This window comes from Thamnophis elegans, chromosome 2 (assembly GCF_009769535.1).
Source record: "Thamnophis elegans isolate rThaEle1 chromosome 2, rThaEle1.pri, whole genome shotgun sequence".
Classification (NCBI taxonomy): Eukaryota; Metazoa; Chordata; class Lepidosauria; order Squamata; family Colubridae; genus Thamnophis; species Thamnophis elegans.
The window spans coordinates 72,604,973-72,627,437 of NC_045542.1; the positions used below are offsets into that span (position 1 = coordinate 72,604,973).

The following is a 22,465-nucleotide window of genomic DNA, read 5'->3' on the forward strand; positions in this document are numbered from 1 at the left end:
GTAGAATATTGAGAATAAATAACTGGTTATACAGATGGTGGCTGTGGGAATCCTTGCTACTGGCATACATTTTTGAGATGCTGATCTCATGGCAAGAGTTGGATTTTGCCTCAAAAGAATTAGGAAATGTTTGGAAGTTGCCTTGCCAACCTGAGGACTTTAAGCTGAATCCTAAGGACAGAGAGAGCAGTACCTGAAAAACAGTGCAAAGTATCACAAATGCAGTGGCATCCAGAAATCAGTATACATACAGAGAAAATGAAGAGAATGGTTTGATGTGGTGATTAAGGCAGCAGGCTAGAAATGGGAAGACTGCCCTAAGAAAGAGAAATATGGCCAACTACTTCTGGAATCTTGTCAAGAAAACATTAAGGACTTGCCAGGCAGTCATGGAGAGTTAACACTCACTCAGAGATACAGACACACACATACACAAAGAATGAATATGTCAAGTATTGCCACCAACAGATTCCAGTATCTCTATAAAAATGCACAGACTTGGAATAATTGGAAGGTAAATGTGTTTTAGAAGTCTAGGTCACAAATATTTATTCATTTTGAATTCTTACTGGTGGTCCAGGCTGCTTTAAATAGTATCTCAAACAAATTACATTTTTTTTTTTAAAAAAAGAATAACTTTTAAGAATCTAGAAATTCTACAGAGGGAAAATGTTTCTTCCTAAGTGACAAGCACTTTTTCAGCAGTTAATAAGCTTATTTCTGTCAACCAAGAATCAGTGCAGAGGGAGCAGCAATAGGATTAATTCACTGGAACAATAGGTACGGATTTATCACAATTTCTTCAGCTTTACATGACTTTAGGATTCCTTCCGATACACATACTTTTCTAGATAACTTAACCCTACAATAGGCTTAAAATACTGGACCTCCGTTCATTTGTTTCCCATCAAAAATGGCATCAATGTTGTCTTGCAGATTGCCAGTAAGTGTTCATGATGCTACTGCAGAAGACTCTAGGCCAGTGATGGCTAACCTTTTTGTCCTTGCATGCCGAGATCAAGCATGTGTTTGTGAGAGAGAGCACCTGTGTGCTGCCCACACCCATAATAAAATATACCCTGCCTCCTGCTCATGCACACATGACCTCCCTGCACTCCCCTTGCACATACACGTGACCCAGTGGTGGGTTTCCCAGTGGTGGGAACCTTTTCTGTGGGTGTGGCCTATTTTGTGGGTGTGGCTTGGCGGTCATGTGACTGGGCAGGTATGGCCAACTTGACATCACTCATGCACATTCATTCACATGACATCCCCCCAAGCCATGCCCATGGTGGCAAAAATTTTTGGGACTCCTATGAAGGGGAGGGAAGAGAGGGGGAAAAACTCCCAAAACTAGGCAACTGGAGGATTAAGGGCTGAAATTGGGGAGATCGGAGAAGGCAGGACATAGAAGAATCCAGTAGAAAGCTATCACACACTGGGGAAACAACTTTGGGAGATCGGAGGAGGCAGGACAGAGAGGAATCCAGTAGAAAGCTATCACTCGCTGGGGAAAGAACTTTGGGAGATTGTAGGAGGAAGGACAGAGAGGAATCTAGTAGAAAACTATCACACGCTGGAGAAACAACTTTGGGAGATTGTAGGAGGAAGGACAGAGAGGAATCCAGTAGAAAGCTATCACACACTCGGGAAAGAACTTTGGGAGATTGGAGGAGGAAGGACAGAGAGGAATCCAGTAGAAAGCCATCACACACTGGGGAAAGAACTTTGGGAGATTGGAGGAGGAAGGACAGAGAGGAATCCAGTAGAAAGCTATCACACACTGGGGAAAGAACTTGGGAGATCGGAGGAGGCAGGACAGAGATGAATCCAGTAGAAAGCTATCACACGCTGGGGAAAGAACTTTAGGAGATTGGAGGAGGCAGGACAGAGGGGAATCCCGGAGAAAACTCCTGAGCTTGCCGCTGCTGTCTGACAGATTGTCCCACTGGACCTCTCCATGCCTCTCCCTTCACCACCTCCACTCCTAGCTATGGGACTTGACACCGAATTGCATGTGTGGTGTGTGCTTGTGTCCTGCAGTCACACATAGTGCCCCACCCCACCCTGGGTTCCTCTTTTTGCATTCTGTTTTTTCTCCTTTGGGTGGAGAGAAGCGGGCCCTGCATGGTATCCTGGCTCTGCGCTCTGCTCCACCTGAAGGCATGAAAACGAACCAAAAAATTTTTGGCTGCTTTCAGCAGCCTCTCTCCTATAGAGTTGCTGGGTCTAGGCGCTCATTTTCCTACTTGGAAGCCAGGCCGTGCCTGCCCGCTCACTGCTTTTCCTGCTGACCACCCAGCTAAGCAGGGCAGGCAGAGCTGCAACCGGCGTGGAGGGAGCAGTAATGCAGTAAGGAAGCGCTGGCCATCATCCCTGCTTCTTCCCTTTGAGAGCCACGGCAGTGGGAGAAACCGAGGCTCGGTGGCCAAGGGGTGGGCAGACCAGGGGAGAGACTGTACCAATACAGGGCCTCCAGCTCTAACCAGTTTGCAAATGTACGCCCAATTTCTGGTACCAGTCTTGGCGTACTGGTGCGTATTGGTAGAAATCCACCACTGGCGTGACCCCCCCCAGCACATAGTTTTGTGCCTAGCAGGTTCCCTGAAGCCTTCTGAAACCAGACATGTGGCACAGAGGACCTGCACCACCCTCCAATCCCTTCACAACTGCGCATGCACGTGTGACCTCCCCGCCCCATGCATGCACTACCCCCCGCCACCCTGCACATGCACACACGTGTCCTGTATGCATGGCATCCATGCATACTTGCACATGCATGGTGGAGCTGATCTGATCTGGGTGACAGCTTGCATGCACACAGAGAGGGCTACGCATGCCACCACGCATGCCATAGGTTCACCATCATGGTTCTAGGCTAGTGATGGCTAACCTTTTTGTTGTTGCGTGCTGAAATTGCCTGAGCCCACCCACAGCCATAATGCAATGCATGCATGAAAATCCCTGTGCCCTGCCCTCCACGCATGCGTGTGCATCTCCCGCATTTCCCCTGCCCCATGCCCCCGTGAATGCGTGGCAGAGACCCAAAAATCAGCTGGCCAGCAGGAGGCAAGCGCGCGTGTGCGGTGGAGCTGAGCTGGGGTGACAACTCATGTGCTCACAAAGGGAGCTCTGCGTGCCACCTTTGGAACGTCTGCCATAGGTTCGCCATGACAGCTCTAGGCTAATATATAAATAGGGACGGGATGTGGCCAATCTGTTTTAAGAAACATGCCTCAGTCTTGTAAAGTCCACATTTCTGGAAAATAGCTGGCTACTCACATCAATGAAAAAGCAGCAAAGGATCTTTCAATCTCCTATAAAGTCATCCTGAGGAACTCTTTCCAACAAGGTGATATGAAATTTCTCTCTCTCTCCCTCCCTCCCTCCCTCTCTCTCTCTTAATAACTCAAGGCAGCAAATATAATAATTCCTCCTCCTCCTATTTTTTCTACAAAGGTGGTTTTGACTAAGTGTAAGTGCCCCAAGTGTAAGACACCATGGGTCAGTGGCTAAGATGCTCAGCTTGTTGATCAGAAAGGTCAGCAGTTCAGCCATTTGAATCCCTAGTGCCACCTAACAGCGTGAGCTCCCATTATTTGTCCTAACTTCTGCCAACCTAGCAGTTCGAAAGCATGTAAAAATGCAAGTAGAAAAATAGGAACCACTTTTGGTGGGAAGGTAACATCATTCCGTGCGCTCAGTGTTTAGTCCTGCCAGCTACATGACCACGGAGACGTCTTCGGACAGTGCTGGCTCTTCAAGCTTTGAAACGGAGATGATCACCACCCCTAGAGTCGGGAACGACTAGCACATATGTGCGAGGGGAACCTTTACCTTTTAAGTGCTCCAAAGTCACCCAGTGGAAGTAGAACTCACAATTTCCTGTTTCTATCTTGGTATCTTAAACACTATACCAAACTGGCTCTTTCGTGGATTTATTCCAAAATGCCAAGTTTCCATTGTTCCTTTTCTGAAGAATAGAGAATCTGGTTAAAAAAAAAGGCATCTCTTGAATTTCTATTATTTGGCAGGGAGGGCTAAGGATAATATTTTATCACTGCCCAGGTGTTTGTCTTTTAATATCCTCAGTCACACACTATTAAATTTTCTCCCTCCAATCAGTATTACATATTTTTAAATTCCTTACAAGCAGGGCATGTCTGAATTCAAATGAAAAGAAAAGACCCACCAAAACTACTTCATAGGCAATCGCTCTGTGTAATGATGGAAATGCTGAACCAATGTACTTGTTCTAATTTGCAACACACAACCAACTACGAGAAGCTGCAAGGATACTGATGAAAACGGCAATTATGCTGTTTGTATGACAAGAAACCACCGCCTTTGGGTGGCTTTTCACAAGGTTTCCAATGTTGTATAATGTTTTATCTTCCAAGAACAGTTGGTATCACCAACAAAGACGCTGAAAATCTCAGCTCCCTTTTCAATAAGGTACCTGCAGCTCCTTTGCTGCCCTCCTCTGGCACACACGTGACATACTGGGAGAGTTCTTTGGTCAACACAGAAAACAAATCTTGGTGTGTGTGTCTTTCAAAACCATCGTTCAGTGAGAACCGACACTAGTACAGCTTTCTCAACTAAGCTGAATGGTGTATATTTAAGCAAAAGTGTGGGAAATTATCACATTCTGCACAACTATTGGTTTAAATATGCTCATTTTACATATTTTATAATACTACTGGTATCAAGTGCTGTGTGTTCCTTAGCTTGCAGGGGTGTCAAATTGGCAGCTCACGGGCCACACGCGTCATGCTCAGGCCAGACCCATCCAGCTCCGTGAAAGGGAAAAATGTCACAAAACATCAAGTGATGGCAATGTGACACCACTAGTTTGACAGTCGTGGCTTAGAGGATGCCTCTGGGCTATCAGCAGATCAAAGGTCCCCTGCAGAAATCTTCCCCAAATTTAAGTTTACAAAGCGTTAAAAAGCCCCACTGCATGTACAGCGGCTCTTTGCAATTTGGTTAGCTTGCAACAGAAGGCACATATTAGCTGAGGCCTTGTTAGAACTCTCTGCGCTAATAAGGCAAAACACTGCAAGAATGCATTTCTCAGGACATGAAGGGTCAGAGAAATAGATTTATGGCGGCAAAACTATGAAGCCATTGCGAAAGGGTTCCAGCAGCTGCTATGAATCAAATGTGAGCCCTCTGTATGTCTAGCAATCAATGATCAAATTTTAAGCACTCCTTCCTCCCACACAGTCCATGTAAAGGGTTAGAAGCAAATCCTTTTTTGGGCCAGAGATACAGTTTCCATCTGTTCCTCATTTTGGTAATAGCCTGTTCTTCTACCAGGTTGTTTACTTTTGACAGTGTGAGAACTAACTTTTAGAGGACTGTTCACTGCTGGCTTCCCCGCTGGACAATAAATAGTTTAAATTGCTGGTTTGCTGCAGTATTTCCTACAACAGTATCAGTGTTCTGAGCCTATGTACCCAGTCCCTACTCTTCCTATACTATCCTGTTACTCCCTGTCTCCTCAGAATGGAAGAGCAGCAGTCACATGAATTTCTGCTCTGTTTTGATGAAAATGTTTTTATTACACGTGAGATATTACTCTGAATGTAGTGCAGAATTTTTCTGGAAGGAAAATCAAATGATATGCCTCGATTTTCATCTGAGATAATTTCTGATAGAATCCTAAAATAAATCCTGGGAATACATAAGACCAGCATTTGACTATGTACTCAGAAAAAGCACCATTCCAGTGAGAAAAGATTGGATTAAGCAATAATTAATTAACCCACTGAAATGGAAAATGCCTGCAGTTTCTTGGAAACCTACTTAAAAGTGGGTTGGCTTCTGCAGCACATTGTAACTGCTTTTGCAAATGTGCTCTTCGTACTGAACAAGTATGTATGCAGTTTGTTTTATGATCCAAAATAGCAACAAACACTAGGAATGGATATACGTAGGAAATTCTAAAAAGTTAACTGTGCCTCAAAGTTTATAGCAGCAAACAAAACACAGTTGTGTTTGTATATATAAAGCTGAATTTGATTGTGTTGTAGAAATGCTATTTGTCACTTTATTAATCTAACCATGCACTTTTATCCTAATATTTCCTATTGCACATTTCTTTTCCTAAACAATGCCTTTGCACTCTCCATGTCTGTAAAGACAGAAAACACACTATGTGTCATAGGTCACTGCCATTTTAAAGACTCCAGTATGATATTCAACATGAAAAGAAATTTGAAAGAAACTTGCCCTATGTTTTTCTTTTGAGCCTAGCTAAAGCCAGATGCACTTCCAGAGAATATTTATTTTATCGTTAGATTTTTATCCCACCTTTATTACTTCATAAGTAACTCAAGGTAGCAATTTCCCCAAACCATAACAACCATTTGAGGTGGGTTGGACTGAGAGAGAGTGATAGGCCCAAAGTCACCCAGCCAAGCTTTCTAACCTAAGGCTGGACTAGAACTCACAGCTTCCTGGCTTGTAGGGCAGCACCTTAACCACTATATCAAACTGTCTCTCTCAAATATGGTTGTTGTTGTTGTTGTTGTTGTTGTTATTTATGAGATGCAGTTATATAGTGATAGCTCTTGAATGTTAAACCTTGTTTAGTAAATATAGTAGCGTCAAAGCCATCTTCCTTGAGCTACTTGTGATAAAGAGGAGTCCAACATGAAATCCACTTTAGCAAACTTTTCATTATGGCATTAAAGATCCAGAACCCAAAGAGAATAGGTATTTGTGGCTCAATATGGTACTTACTTCAATTTTCTGATGAGATACAGTATATAGCTATCTAAATAGACAGTCCTATAGGCTTATTATCTGGGTGTCAAGTTGGACTTGCATTCTTGCTTCAGGACCAAATGGCCAAGGGAGTCTTTGTGTAAATTCACCAAGTTGTTCTAAGTTTGATATATAGATATAAATAAAATGAAAAACATCACAAATGGGACTCTCTGAAACCTGTCCCTATCAGAGTTGCGTTATTCTATGGACAGGGTTCAGCACAGCATGCAAGAAAAGTTAATAACAGTCCAAATTCCTTTTACTTCTGACCTTTGCTAATCAGCGAGGAAGGAGGTATGATGAAGCTTATACTATTGTCCAAAGACTAAATGTGATCAACCACCAGTATCTGCTCACTTGCTTGCTACCTGTTTCTGCAGCATCAAAAGTTTCTCCTTCATAGAAAAAAATGGGCCAAAATGTTCCAGATTTCATATTAGACGATGCATGTGCATAAGGGAGAAAAGACAACACTGGTAAAAAGTTCTTCCTTTGTAAAACTAATCCTTCCTGCTTTACTGTCCAGATATTATATGCAAAAACAGAAGACAGAGATGGGATCAAAGGAGAAGACAGAAGAGGAGAGGAGACCAGAAGAGAAGAGAAAAGTCCCTACATTCTTATTCTCTTTGCTCCTCCCAACATCCATTTTGAGTACCAATGAAGGATGAATTACAAAAGAGCAAGAAACTATTTCTGTGTACTGAAGCCTCTTTGGAGGGTTGTGGTTCATGTAGTCCATAGGGTTATAATGAAAAAAGCCACTTCCTTACTTCCTCTGACTTTGCAGCAGTCTTTGATATACCTTTCTTGCCATGGTAGATGAAATGATTGCAGAGTTGTGTTATCAATAAAGGAGAATATTTTTAGCTCAGGGTTGAAATGGGGAATCCTTGATGCTTCTGGAGACGTTTCATTAGCTAAATGCTAGTGACTGATGATGTTACCTAGTTTGGCTAATGATGCTAGTAGACATCAGGAAAGGAGGGCAGGTTGCACCTCCTGCTGTTGACCAAGGTGACAGACCTAAGTTCCCATTTATAAGAGAGAACAAAAGAAAAATGACAACTGGAAAATTTTATTTTAAGACACAAGCTGACCACAACTCACTGATACCTTTCATTAAAACTTGTCTTAAGTGCTGATATTCTGGTATTTTGTGATGGCAAAGACTAGTACAGCTCATCTCCCACAATGTTAGAGTTGTGCTGATATTCTCTTACCAAGCGGTGTCCAGGGGTGGGTTTCTCGCCCCGTTCCAAATGGTTCGGTTGGAACGGGGCCGGCGGCGTCCTCATGCATGTGCGCAGTGCACGCATGCGTACTAGTACCTGTGCGATGCTCTAGCTGCTCCTGGAGGATCGCGCAGGTGCTGTATGCGTTCTGCGCATGCGTGGAAACGCAGAACTCGTCAAAACCGGGCAAGAAACGTGGGCGGGCGGGTGGATCCTTCGGCGTTCCCGGAAGTTACTTACTTCCGGGTTCGCCGACCAACCGGTTCGTGGGGACCGCCGCGAACCACCTGAAACCCACCCCTGGCGGTGTCCTTAGTCTGCTCTCTTGCCATGAGATAGAGAATGAAAGAGGAGGAGCAATTTCCTGCTCACAGTGGTGGGTTCTGGATCCCGTCGCAATCGGTACACTGCAACAGGGCCGGATATCCACCTCAGGCAGGCGTACTATGACTGCGCATGCCACTGCCCTGCAATGCCCCAGCTGCTTGGCGAGGTTGCACAGGCACCATATGCTGTGTGCGTGTTTGCAATTGGCCCATTTCCCCCAAAAAGAGGTAAGGAATGCGGGCGGGCAGGTGGGCCCACAGAAACACCATTCTGGTATGGTGGCTGCTGCTCCCAGCTGCCACCGGTATGCCCTTACTGGGCCGTACTTCCCGGAACCCACCACTTCTGCCCACACTTAGAAAGAAGAAAACTGCCATGAGAAAGTGCCTGGAGATTTTCTGGCAAGGCCTCCCTCCACCCTGAGTTGAAGGAAAAGGAAGTGAGGTCACTGTTTATCCTTTGATCTCTTCTCCTCAATAAGGTGCCTTTCCTGCAAAGGAGGAGTGACCACATTAAGCTCCATTTCTCACATACATCCTTAACGCCATGTGTATTTAGTCAGGCTTTCATTTTCAAAACAGGAAAAATACCAGCTGCAGTACACCTGTAAGAACATCTTGCTTCCCAGCTGAGATGAACATAAAATGATGGCTACATCATTTCATGAACGAACCTTAAAACTCCTTTAAAAGAAAAATATTTATAAAACCAGTTTGTGGAAGTTAGCCATTTCTTATTCATTATGTCTGAAGCTTTCATTTCTTTCATGAAAAGAATGTTTCAGTTTCAATCTGAAAATTCTTATTTCCCCCACTAGCGGAAGAAAACTGATTACTTCACATCAGATTAATTGCAGCTGTCATGGCAGAGATTACCTGTACATCCTACCATCAAAGAAGAGGGGTTTCCCCCCCACTCTTTCTTGAAAAAAAATTGTATTGCCATCTGAAATTTGAGGCAATGTGTCAGCATTCATTCAATCTCCAAATCAATTGCAGCTGAGAGAGACCCTCCTTTGTGCTATTCTAAGTATTGCTTCATACTTAATTCATAATATAATTAGAGCACAAGAAAAATGTTACGAAGTTACCGAGTAAAGGACATTATTTCTTTTTTACTTTGATTGAAATTGAGATTTCAGGCGGGCGGGGGGGGGGAATCTTGGCATGGAGTCATTCATTTATTTTAAGCACTTGTCCTTTTTTTGCATTCTCTTTTCAGCCTTTTGTTTTACAAATTGATTTGGGTCAAGATGACCTCAGAACATTGGGAAGACAGAAAACAAGCTGACCATAGCCAAAAAGTCAGAAGAAACTACCTTTGGTCAGGCAGTTAGGAAGACAACACATACAAGAATCCATTTGTAGCCTTCCCATGTTGTTGGATACTATTCATCTGGATGTTAGTATTTTGCTGTTGAGAAGCCAGACTGTACAAGATTCTGGAAAAGTCTAATTCCATTAAGCCCTAGATGGCCATGTCAGCTCTTGTGAGGCATGCATCAAAACAATCTTCATTGCATCAGACCTTCTAGCACATATATTCTTGCAGCTCTGCATACCTTCTTTTATGAAAGTTTTAAGGGTGGAAAGATGAAGACAATGTCTCTCCAAATGTACGACATCACCACCCCACAAGAATAACCCTTCACTTTTCTAATTTATGCTGGGTAGTAATTAAATAAATGCATTGGTTTTAAATCACTACCAATAGAATTGTGCTCCCCTCTTGGCCATGTTCAAATGGGATGGAGTTTGGGAAACTCAAGTTTTTCTTATAAATGCATTTTATTCAACACAATTGTATTGGGAACCTCCCATAGTGTCTTAGTGGGAGACAAGGAGATGCTGACCTACCAAACAACTTGGGGAGAGGAAAACATTATGTTCTGTAGCATCCACGAAAATCAAACAGAAATAAATGATGGAAAGAAGTGAGTTTGGCAATAATAACTATCTTTATTATATATTGATGTCTTATTTAATTCCTATGGGGCAAGGAAATATCATGTGCAACTGGTTTTGACAGATCCATTCATCTGTGTAATTACAGCCATGTGTTCTTGCTTTGGTGAGCTAATTTAAAAAAACTTTAAAATTTTGCTATTGTTTGAAATAATTGCTCAAATTCTACAGAAGAATGGGTGAGGTCTCATTATCTCTTTTCGAGCTAATGGCAAATAGCACTCCATCCAGATGAGTCCTTTTCAAATTCTTGAGATGTTTCAATTTCCCCACTGCTGAGTTACCAGCCTTAAATTGCTGCCAATCCCTATCTTCCCTCTACTGCCTCTGTTCCAATCATTGGATAGATATGGATATAGATATAGAAAGAGAGATAGAGAGAGGGGTAGAGGTAGGGATAGAGATAGATGCAGATAGAGATAGGAACACAGTATTAAAAAAATAAACTGCTATTGTATTACACAGATCCAAAAGACCATCAGTCAATAATGCTCTACCCAATCCTTTATGGAGACAGCAGAATGATAACAGATCTTTTCTGTGCAATCAGAGGGCAAGGGCAAAAGTTGTGTCCTGAAATGACCAAGCATGAAATGACCTTTCTGATACAGTCCATTATTGGTCATTCAACCTCATCTCCAACAAAATGAATGTCCAAGTGTAACATATTTTACATGTCTTGTGGCTGATGGCAGATACTCTTGGCTTTAAAGAGAAATGTAATAGTGCTATCATTCTAAAAATGTAAATGTGTCTCACTAATTGCATGAGAATGAAACAGTGGCATCCTGGGGACTAGGCAGAAAAAAAGGACATTGCAACTAATACTTTTGCCATAAGTGGGGAAAGGCCCTGAATTCTAGATTATAGACCTTTTTTGATTTTTTTTTCTGTATAAGATATTCACTTCTTTTAAAGAACCGAGCTTTAAGGTATTTTCATTTTTATTGATGCAAATAGATGTGTTCAGTGTGGGATTCAAATTTCAGAATCCTGGCAACAGGAATTGTTGCCTATATTTCTTCCACAGAACATTTGACCGCTTTCACTTTTACTTTCCTGCCCTCATCTTTCTCCCAGAATACAACCAAATCTAGAAAGTTCAAGGCCACATAAGTGATTTCTCAATGTTACTGTATCTTCTGTGACCCTGGCTTGTTCTTCCTGCCATTTGTGAGTTCTGCCCTACCCCCAAAAAGAACAGTCCCGTAGGGCATTCCCTTGACAAATAAAGAGAAAACAGATCCGGAAAGTAGAATAAACTTTTAGCGTTACAGAGGTTGAATAAACATTCCACTGCTTTAATCCATTTTAAATCTCTGACTTCTTTGTCTTAGAATTGCATTCTGAGCTCCTTATTATTACCATGAAAATCTTATCCTGTTCTTATATATAAACCTCTGCTTAAAATATGCTAACCAGGAGCACAAATGAATAAATAAACTCCAGAGGAATGAATATACACTATCAAGAATGAGTGAGTGAGCCATACTACTTTGGTCACTAACCAGTCCATATAAGCAGCTATAGAATAATAGAATAACAGAGTTGGAAGGGACCTTGGAGACCTTCTAGTCCAACCTCCTGCTTAGCTAGAAAACCCTACACCACTCAAAGGTTTTTATGTTCACTTGAATGTGGCAAAGCGGTCATATCAAGAATGGAAGTACCTAAGAGACCCTCTTATGTGAAGAGATGGGCACACACATAGTCCTGCTTCACTTACCTGTGAAGGAGAATCTTGTTCAGACTGAATGGAACCAGCTGAAAATAAACATTGAAGCTGCCAAATTACATTCCTGCATCTCAGCAAAGTTGGAAAGGACCAAGAGTTGACATTTAAGCTAGAAAAAGCTCAATACTTTTACCAGCATAGAAACTTAATTCTTCTTTGGAAGATTAGAATGTCCTTCCAAATAGACCCATTGGTAAGAGTTGCATAAGCTCAGACTAAAAAGCCAAGATGTCTCGGAAACAGTGTTCTCTAGGAGCAGTACTTCATTTAGAATACATTTCTCAAATATTTACTTGGTAGTACCAGATTTCCCCACTGAGTGTCAGAGTATCAACACAACCATCTTCTACAATCACACCATCAGTTAGGATTTGTCCGTTTTTTTCCATATGTATTTAGATTGATGCTAGAAACCTACAATATTATATATCAATGCAAATATGTATATTTTTTTTTAAAAAATCATTCAAAATGTTTTAACTTCACTCATGGGCTTTACATAGTAGCTATTTACGGTTGCCAGATTTGCAAAGTGGCATTGAAGGAACATAACTAGTGGGGAATTTTGCAACCCTGCTCCACACAGATCCCATATGCCATCCTTTTCCTGTACTGCATATTTAACTTGACACATTTCAGCACATGAAGCTTGCTTTGGGTCAATGTTAATAATAAAAGAGACCATGTCCAGCAGCTTTTGATACTCAGCAGGTATTTTGAGACCAAACAATCTGCAACACCTAGGTGTCATGTGGGAATACAAGCTTCCCCCCCAAAAAAAACCCCAATCATATTTTGGCTCCACGATGCGTGCAAAATGGGATTTGTTAAGCAAAGCAGGATTTGCCTTGCATTGGAGCTTCATCAGTATAAGGGCTCTCAGGCAACTAACCTGATAAACGCTTTTCTCGTGCACTCTTCCAAAAGATATCCCAGGCTTTGTTGGTGGAGACCCTGATGTGCTCACTGAAGGATCTCCTCAAGTGAGACTTCTCTGGATATGCCATCCTCCCTCTTCAATCCACAGGGACACCGCCAGCCATTAAGATCCAAATAAGCAAAGGTTTGCCATCATTGCCGGTGCTGTCCTGTCAGCTTTCTCCTTTTAGATCAGACAGAAGAAAAAGTTGCTGTGGAAGAAAGTCTGCATGTAATTTGTTAACACCCCTCAGAGCCTGGAGGGGGGGGGGAGTGAGGGTGGGAGAGAATCAGGAGGAGGAGGAAACTCCTTCCAAACAATCTGGGGTCAGGCTGAAAAGGAAATAGCAACCCAATAAAGTCTCTCTCCCCCCCTCTCCTCCTTCTTCAACTCTGAGCACAGCTTTGCATCTCAGCTGCCACATTTTATAAACATGTTCATTGCTCTGCTGTGCAAATAAAAAGCATTAGGCAACCACACAATAACATGTCAGGCAGCACTCTGTACCACTTCCAGGGTTTGCTGATTTAACACCATGTGAAAAGCTAGCTTCCTCATTTTCCAGTTCTCTGTTCTGCAGTTCTTTTATGTGTGAGAATAGCAGCCCTGGGGAGAGACCAAAGAGCCTATCTGAGCCAGCATCCTGTTTCTCACCATGGCTATCCAGATGTGTCCAGATGTGTCCATATGGACAGCAGAGCATGGCAATCACAATTCCTTTTTTTCTGGTCTAACACATATAGGCATGCTGGAATTTATCGAGACTGCACTTTGCCTTAACTTAAAGGATTCGTTCATTTCAGAAAAGGATTCCCTTTTAAAGATCATGTGCCAGGGGCTATTGAAGTGCAGAGACATCAGACAGGTAGTCCTCAATTTATAACCACACAATTGAGACCAGAATTTCTGTCACTAAAGAAGGTGGCTGTTAAATGAGTTGTGTTCAATTTGCTATGAATGGAGTCCTTACATGAATCAGGTGGTTGTTGAACAAATCCAGCTTTTCCCATGCTGAGTCATCACGTCCCTGCCATTCTTCTACCTGATTCCAAGATGCTCTCCAGAATCCAATGGTGACACTAGACTAGTTGCCAGTAAATTGATCTCTTCAGCTAATCAATGTTTATTATACCCACAAAAATATTTACACCTTACCCCCCAACCCCCAAACAACATTATTTTGGTGGCTTACTCTAACACTTTCATGGCTGACAAGGAAAAGACCATTTCAGCAGTTCATTTCCTTCTTTCTTTTAAGCTCCTTACCTTCAAGCAAATATTTTTTTTTACCATTTCTTTTTTTCCCCCCTTCTGATCTTAAGGGAAATGGCAGAACATTCCCAGCCTCAAGATCTATCCAACATACTAACAAAGTTTAGGATGCTAAATTGAACAAATCCATCTTCAAATTTCAATTAATTCTTCCAACCAGAGGTGGGTTGCCAAATTTTTTACTACCGGTTCGGGTACATTGCTGCGCAGGATGTTTCTGCGCATGTGCAGAAGCATCTGGGCAGGTGGACCACCACTACTACTGGTTCAGCTGATGCATGCCAAACTGGCAGCAACCATCTCTGTTTCCAACCAAAGTCTGGGTGACTTTGGTCTAGTCAAAAGTGCCATGGTGGAACAGTGGTTAGCAATAGCAATAGCAGTTAGACTTATATACCGCTTCATAGGGCGTTCAGCCCTCTCTAAGCGGTTTACAGAGTCAGCATATTGCCCCCACAGTCTGGGTCCTCATTTTACCCATCCCAGAAGGATGGAAGGCTGATTCAACCTTGAGCCGGTGAGAATAGAATGCAGTTCTGCAGGCTAACTCACTGCTCACTCCATGAGTTTGATTCTGAGCGACTCAAGGTTGACTCAGCCTTCCATCCTTCCAAGGTCAGTAAAATGAGGACCCAAATTATTGGAAGTAATATGCTGACTCTGTAAACTGTTTACAGAGGGCTGTAAAGCATGAGATGTGGCACATAGGTCTAAGTGCTATTGCTATTACTTCTCTATTCAATCTAGTTTATACGAGATAGTTATGGGTACAAAACATGAATAACTACATATTGTATTTTGCTTTGGTTTCTGGCTAATTTAATTACCTATGCCATAACAACAGCTCAAAGATGTGGAGATGTTTTGCACCTGTGACTTGTCAGGCTATTTCTTAATGCACATCTAGCATTTTCTAAAAAAGCACTAAACCTGAGTCCAGAATTAGCCTGCATGACAGATTATCACTGCACAGGAGGAGCATATGGTGAAGCGGCAGAGAGGAACTGATAACAAGCTAGCTTTGTCCTTGATGAGTGCTGAAAGGAAATGGTACCAGTGCCATGGCCATCAGCACCTCGAAATAGCCCACGGATTCGGCAAAACAGCACTCCCTCCAGATCTATAGGCAATTTAGCTACAAAATCCTGCATAATTTTGGGATAATATTACTGCTGTTGTAGAATTATCAGCCAAAGCACTGATTTATTTTCCATTTTCTAAGGCATAGTTAATGTCAGGGTCCTTTCGGTAGCGACACCAAGGCTGTGGAATATTTTTCACCAAGTAACTTTTTGGTCGCACTTTTTTTTAGCTTTCCCAGAGAAGCAACTCCTGGATTTTTTTTGAGGGTGTATGTGATTTTTATGTTCTACCAAGGGAATTTCAAGAAAAATAGTATGTGCTATATATTAGCAAAAATAGTGCAACAATAGGAGCTGTTTGATGGCAAAACAGACTGTCTTGGGCACTGGTAGACCTTTGTTATAATTTTAAAATAGCCTATGGATGCTATGGGACTTTTTTTTTTTTGCATTGGCAATTCATTAGACACTAGACAACTTAAGTGATACTTTCAAGTTTACGAATATCAGATTCCAATTTTCATCATTCAGTTTGTATCACCAATGATCTGAGGTGACAGGAGCTATAATAAAACAACATGTGATTGTTCATTCCTTTAGGGATATGATATTTTTATTCAATTGACATTTGGATTGAATTTTGTTTCTGCTGCTGCTACTAATAGATAGAATGTGCTTGGTTTTTGCTTTCAACTCTTTTGTAAATGATTTTGGTTTTATTATCTACATATGCCATTTTTAAAGCTAACTTGTAAATTCTTTGCGGGGGGAATTATAGCAAATTAGTGGAATATACTATAAAATCAATCAATCCATATCACAACTTTTGCATAGATTGTAATGCTGACAGGAAACCAAATTCTATTCTAGAACTAAATTAGGTAATGGTAAAAAAACTCAACCAAAACATCCTTCAAATGAAATAAGAATAAATAAAAAAGACAAAAAAAAAAAGCCTGGTTAGTGGGTTTCCTATTGGACACAGTAGAAGAGAAGAGAAAGAACTGGAGAAAATCACAAAAAGAAATACTTGCAAATGTAAGTGGTAGACAAAGCAAAGTTTTTACTAATAGTAATTTGCATGCAATTCCAAAACATGGGGAACATCTCTTGAACATCATCAGGACTGACAAAATCACCGTCAGTCAATTCTAAAAGTCTGCTTTACTTTAAACAGCTTACACCTTGCAATGGTACCTGTATCACTATGAAACAACAAGAACTGTGAGCACTGAGGATGCTACCTAATTTGGGGAATCAAACACTTGCATGAAAACAACTAAGCTCAAAGAGCACCAGATAGGACGCTCACAATGACAGCTGCCAATTTCAGGTCCTTGGGTGGGATTTAATTGGTGGATGAAAATGTCAAACCCAGGCTAAAGGTCTCGCTGCCTGTGCGCCCAGCCCAGGGGTGGGTTCCTGCCAGTTCTAAACTCTTCTATAGAAGAGGTTCCACAAATCTACCGTGCTGTTTAGAACCGGTTCCAGCTCCCTCCCCCACCTGTTCGCACCACGCTTGCCCTGTCTGCCGCTCACTGATTGGCTGGCTCACCAATTGCCCCGACTGCCTCTAAGAGTCCTATCTAAACCTTAAAGTCTTAAAGCTGTCAAGTTTGAACATCCCCGGGGGGGGGGGGGCTTTCTAAAGGGTTAGGGGTATAAGAGTTTTGTAACTTGACAGCTTTAAGACTTGCGTGCTTCAAATTCCAGAGTTTCTGAGCCAACATTTTGGTTGCTAAGCAAGAGCGTTGTTAAGTGAGTTTCACCACATTTTACAAGTTGGCCATGCCCACCCAGTCACATGACTGCCAAGCCACTCCCACCCAGCCACATGGCTGTCAAGCCATTCCCACCCAGTCACATGGCCAGCAAGCCACTCCCACAAAGCAGGCCACACCTACAGAAGAAGTTCTAAAAAAATTTGAAACCCACCAGTGGCCCAACCTAAATAATAATAAATAATAATCAACAATTTGTTATTTAAAACCTCACTGAGAGATTGTACATTGGGCCACAGCCAACAATACAATATTTAGTGATGACAAGTATTAAGTCCCTACATTGGGGGAGGGGAACAGGAAAATAAAATTCATAGGCACAGGATTGAATAGATCTAGATCTTGGCAGCAGCAATCTACATAAGAAGTCAGTTGACCATGAACAAGGACTGTGACGCAGCAGCTAAAAAAATCCAATTTAATCTTAAACTGGCATTGATAGAAAATCTACATCTAGATTATAGGAGGCAATCATTCCATTATTCGGTGTCCCAGTTGGCTTCACTTTACTGTTTCCAGTTTGGGGTCAAATTCTTGAGAAGAGATATTGAAATCCTGAGGTGGGTTCAAGGGAGAGCTAAGGGGCTTGAGAAATTGAGCATTTTTACCTTGCCAAAGAGAAGATTGAGGGGAGGTAGAAGAGGATATGTTTGTTCTCTGTTGAAACCAATGGCAAGATAAGGGTGATTGAATGGAAATTAAAGTAGATTTGAGTTTCCACTGACACAGCAAAGGGATTTGGGATGGTGGATTTCTTACTGCCCCCATATGTCTCTTTTTGCACCAGGAAAATACAGCTTGCAGCATTCTCTGAACTCTGGCCTATTATCCTAAGAATCACAAATTGTAGCCTGGGAAACCATAGAAATCAAAACAAATAGGGGAAGAATTGAATCGGGTTTTGTTTTTTTAAACACTAAACTTCTTCAAATTCATTTGATAGTGACGGGAGTCTTTGCTTTGTTGATTTGTTTTATTTTTCTTACAGGCAGTCAGGCACACAAAATACAACTTTTGCCAGTGGTTTTGGGCAAGATCATGCTATGTTTGGTAAACAAACAGTTCTAAATTACAGTAAACAGTTTTACTTTTAAACATGTGCTTAAATGCTCACCAGAGAATTCATGTATGTACATAGTTTCTTGGTAACTATATTGGGAAAGCATTGGGAATCACATTTCTTTATTCCTTACATCATTATAACTGTCTCTTTTCCATTACAAACATCAAGGATGGGAGAAATAAGTAGCTCGGCAGAATGATGGCACGGATGAAATGTAATAGTTGATTAGAATTTCAATACGTCAGGATCAAAATAGAGTAGCAAGTTATAGCAAAACAATATGGGCACAACACTTCTTTAGTGCAATTTATCTGCTTTAGGTAAAGCAGATTTAGGTAAAGCTCATCCAGTTTGGTGTAGTAATTAAGGAATTGGCCTAGAAATCAGGAGACTATAAGTTCCAGTTCTGCCTTAGGCCAATCCTTTTCTTTCAGACCAACCCACCTCACAGGATTGTTTTGTGGGGAAAGTAGGAGGGGAAAAGAGTATTAGGAATGTTTACTATCTTGAGTTACCTATAAAGTAATAAATGAAATGTAATAAATTAAATAAATAAATAATAAATAATACATACATACATACATACATACATACATACATACATACATACGTGACCTTGAACCAGTCACTGTCTGCCCTAGGAAAGAGGCAATAGTAAACCACTTCTGAAAAACCCACCCAAGAAAACTACATTTAGCCAATCAGTTGCTTAAATGGTCCAACTTCCCTGCGAAGGAGGAACATAAAAGTGTCTCAATGAAACCATGATGTGACTATAACAAGGTAAATAATGACAGATCCCCCAACAGATCATCTTGCCATTGCTCCAACAGGTAAGATCTTATCTGGCAGGTGACCACCGCTTAGTTGGGCCTGAGATGATTTGGGGTAGGCTCATGGTAGCCATTTGGCCTGCTTCCGAGGTCAAACTCATGGATGGCACATTTAAATTTCTCAGCATGGAGAACTCTACTGCCCGCCCTGAAATGGCCTCCAGTAGCTCAGGCAGAGAAGTTGCCATATAGCAAGGAGGGAGGCTTGTATGGTAGCAACAATCCCAACTGACCTAGTGACCCCAACTTTAGTGATGGGGTCTCACAACCAGAAATTTGGGGAGCAAGGCCCCTGAAAAATCAAACAGACTCTCAGATCACCAATGCCAGCCACCTCTCCATTGACAATTCTTGAAATAAATAATCCATCCATCATTTAAGATTTGTCTGAACTTCTTAATCATTTAAGACTAAAGGATGATATTCCTTTTACCCGCACTGAATTAGAAGAAAAATTTAAGCCTCATTTTTAGTGCTAATACACACTAGCATGCTTCAGGTTTAGTGTATTAGATCTGGACACCAAATATCACAGATTCCCAGATAAATTTCCAGAAATGTCCAATGATTGTCAAAGTATTGTTTTATAAGATGGGTTATGTCCTCAAAGCTACTAAGAAGGATTCTTTTTTTTTTTAAAGAGCAGATCAATTCTTTCAGCAAAAAGACAACAATCAGATGCCAAAATTGAATGTCAGGCTAATATTGCAATGTGTTACTACTTTGTTCACCCCTTAGGTTTCATGAATATTTGTAAATGTGGTTTTCTTAGGATAGCAATACTATCTGGGCAACTAGTTTTAAAAAGAAGAGCAGAATTTAATTTGCAGTGAGGCATCAGAGGTTGAGAAAAAAAGGGGGAACTCTCTTTTGTCTATTGCAAACTCTCTGCATGAGCTGAATCAGTTCTTTGGACCACAGCCAATGTTTAGGGAGACTTTGACCATGTTCATGATCTCCAAGAATAGACATATGTCACTATTTTACACAGGAAGTTTCTTTATAGGAAGTGAGAACAAAATAAAGAGCAAAATGGGAAGAATGTCAAACTTGTGATCCATTGAAAAATTCTGGATGCAACAAAGCTACCCAGACTTGATACTATTAAGAGACATGAATTTTACAAATAAAGGTAAACTTTATCTCTCTATTGCTGTCTTCTTGGGAAAATGTTTCATGTACGTGAAGCATATTACAGATATTATGATTTATTTGATTTTGGCTTAGCATCATGTGAAAGATCCTGTCAAGGAAGGAAATCACTTTTAAATAGTTTACAAATAATGTGAAATATTGGATGGGTTTGCTCATCCCACTAATCCCAAAACAAACAAATCATGTTGTAATTTAAGTGCAATTTATGAACTCAGTTTTCTCTTCTCTCATCCATTGGCACTGTAGCACCCTAAAAATGAAATCATGCTTTCAATGTATTCCCAAATGAACTATAAAAACCAGCAAGTCCTACCTTTCTCTACTGTTTCTAGCACTTCCTTGTTTGTCCTTCTCTATCCCCAGACTAGGTAAGCTTCCATCAAGTTCATATTGAATAAGGTTTTGCTAATAATACAGTGTAAAGCAGAATCTACCTGTTTACTTAGTGGTAGCAATTTATCTTCCTTTTGTTTAATTTCAGTGTTATAACATTCTGAAGTCTGCAGAATCTCATGATTTGGCAAGAGAAGTAAGAATTAGAGCCAAATGAGGCTCCATTCCTGCCAGAACAAAGGTTCGTGAACCAATTCTTAATCAGAATCGTACTAGTCAGGATAAGGATAAAGAGAAAACCAGTCTAAAACAAGTGTTATTAAACTAAATGGTGATAGTTAATGCCACTTTTCTTTGTGGATCCATTGCATGCTCACAAAATGTGCTTTTGAGCATTTTATGGCTGTGAACAAGATTTCAAGGTGTGCAGGCAGAAGGAAACATGCAGATGAAAAGAGAAGAAGAGAATGAGAGTACAGTAAATCAGCTGAAGTGATACAAAGCTTGTTTCAATGTTTTTCTATTTTCTTTTAATAGTTGAAATTATAGCCCAGAGGAGCCTCTGACTTAATGCATAATAAAGTCAAAGAATTAACTTCAGCCAAGTACATTTGACAAATTTGCAAGATATTAAAGTCCAAATTGAATGGAGGAAACATCATAAAAGCCATAAATACTTGGGTTATACCTGTGATTCGATACTTTCCAGGAATAATTGACTGGACCCAGATGGGGTTGGACAATTTGGACAGAAAAACAAGGAAGCTTATGAATCATGCTTTGCACCCTAAAAGTGATCTTGACCGATTATATCTACCAAGAGCAGAGGGTGGTCGAGGACTCCTACAAGTAAAACAGACTGCGGAAGAAGAAAAACACAGCTTGAATGATTACATCCAGAAAATTGAAGAACCAATGATTAAGGAAGTAAATAAAGGAGGCCTTTTAAAGACAACTAAGTCAAAAGCTGAATATAAGAAAGAGGTAATTGAGAAGCGAGCTGAAAATTGGAAAAACAAAGCTATGCATATCCAATACTTGAAAAGTATTGAAGGCAAAGCTGACCAAAAGCTAACTTGGAACTGGTTAAGATCAGGAGCACTGAAAAAAGAAACAGAAGGCTTTTTTTTGGCAGCTCAAGAACAAGCCTTAGCCACAAACTACATGAAGGCAAAAATTCAACATGTTACCACCAACAGCAAATGTTGTCTCTGTAATGAGAAAGACGAGACAGTCGACCACTTCATCAGTGGGTGCAGCAAACTTTCACAAACTGACTACCTACAACGCCATGACCGTGTTGCTAAGATCATTCACTGGAAATTGTGCCAAAAGTTTGGATTTGAGTACAGCAAAAAACACTGGGACCATCGGGTTGAGAAGGTTTTTGAGAATGAGAAGGTTCATTTATTTATTTAAAGAAAGTCAAGAGCTTGTGGGACTTCAGAATCCAGAGTGACAGGCACTTGGCCCACAATACACCTGACATAACAATAGTTGAAAAGAAAAAAGTATGGTTCATTTACATTGCAATACTTGGAGATGCACGAATTGAAGATAAACAGCAAGAAAAAAAATCACAAAGTACTGGGACTTGCAAATTGAAGTTGAGCAACTGTAGAAAAAGAAATCGTGTGTTGTCCCGATTGTAATTGGAGCCCTTGGAGCAATACCCAAAGAGCTACCTTGCTATTTGGAAAATTTAAATTTATCAGACTTGAACATTCTGATTCTACCAAAAAACCACCCTACTTGGAACAGCTTATATCCTTAGACGTTACCTTAACAGTTCCTAGGTCCTTGGTTAGGACTCGAGCTGTTGAGCTACCAACCAGCCCCAAAGACTGTGAATCTCACCAAAGATTAGCCACATAATAATAATAATAATAATAATAATAATAATAATAATAATAACAACAACAACAACAACAACAACAACAACTCCGCCGTTGCTGGTCCCAAGCCCGGATGAGAAAGGAGGAGGGTTGG

The 22,465-nt window shown here is 41.0% G+C and overlaps 1 protein-coding gene across 1 annotated transcript in view; it reads right to left on the reverse strand.

The window, feature by feature from the left end:
- LOC116504856 (rho GTPase-activating protein 7-like) overlaps positions 1 to 13,175 on the reverse strand; it is a 103,696-nt gene extending 90,521 nt beyond the window's left edge. The window contains exon 1 of the mRNA XM_032212075.1: positions 12,931 to 13,175. Coding sequence (XP_032067966.1) covers positions 12,931 to 13,045 — 115 coding nt within the window. The 5' untranslated portion in view covers positions 13,046 to 13,175. The remainder of the gene's footprint in view (positions 1 to 12,930) is intronic.
- Positions 13,176 to 22,465: the final 9,290 nt, after the last annotated feature.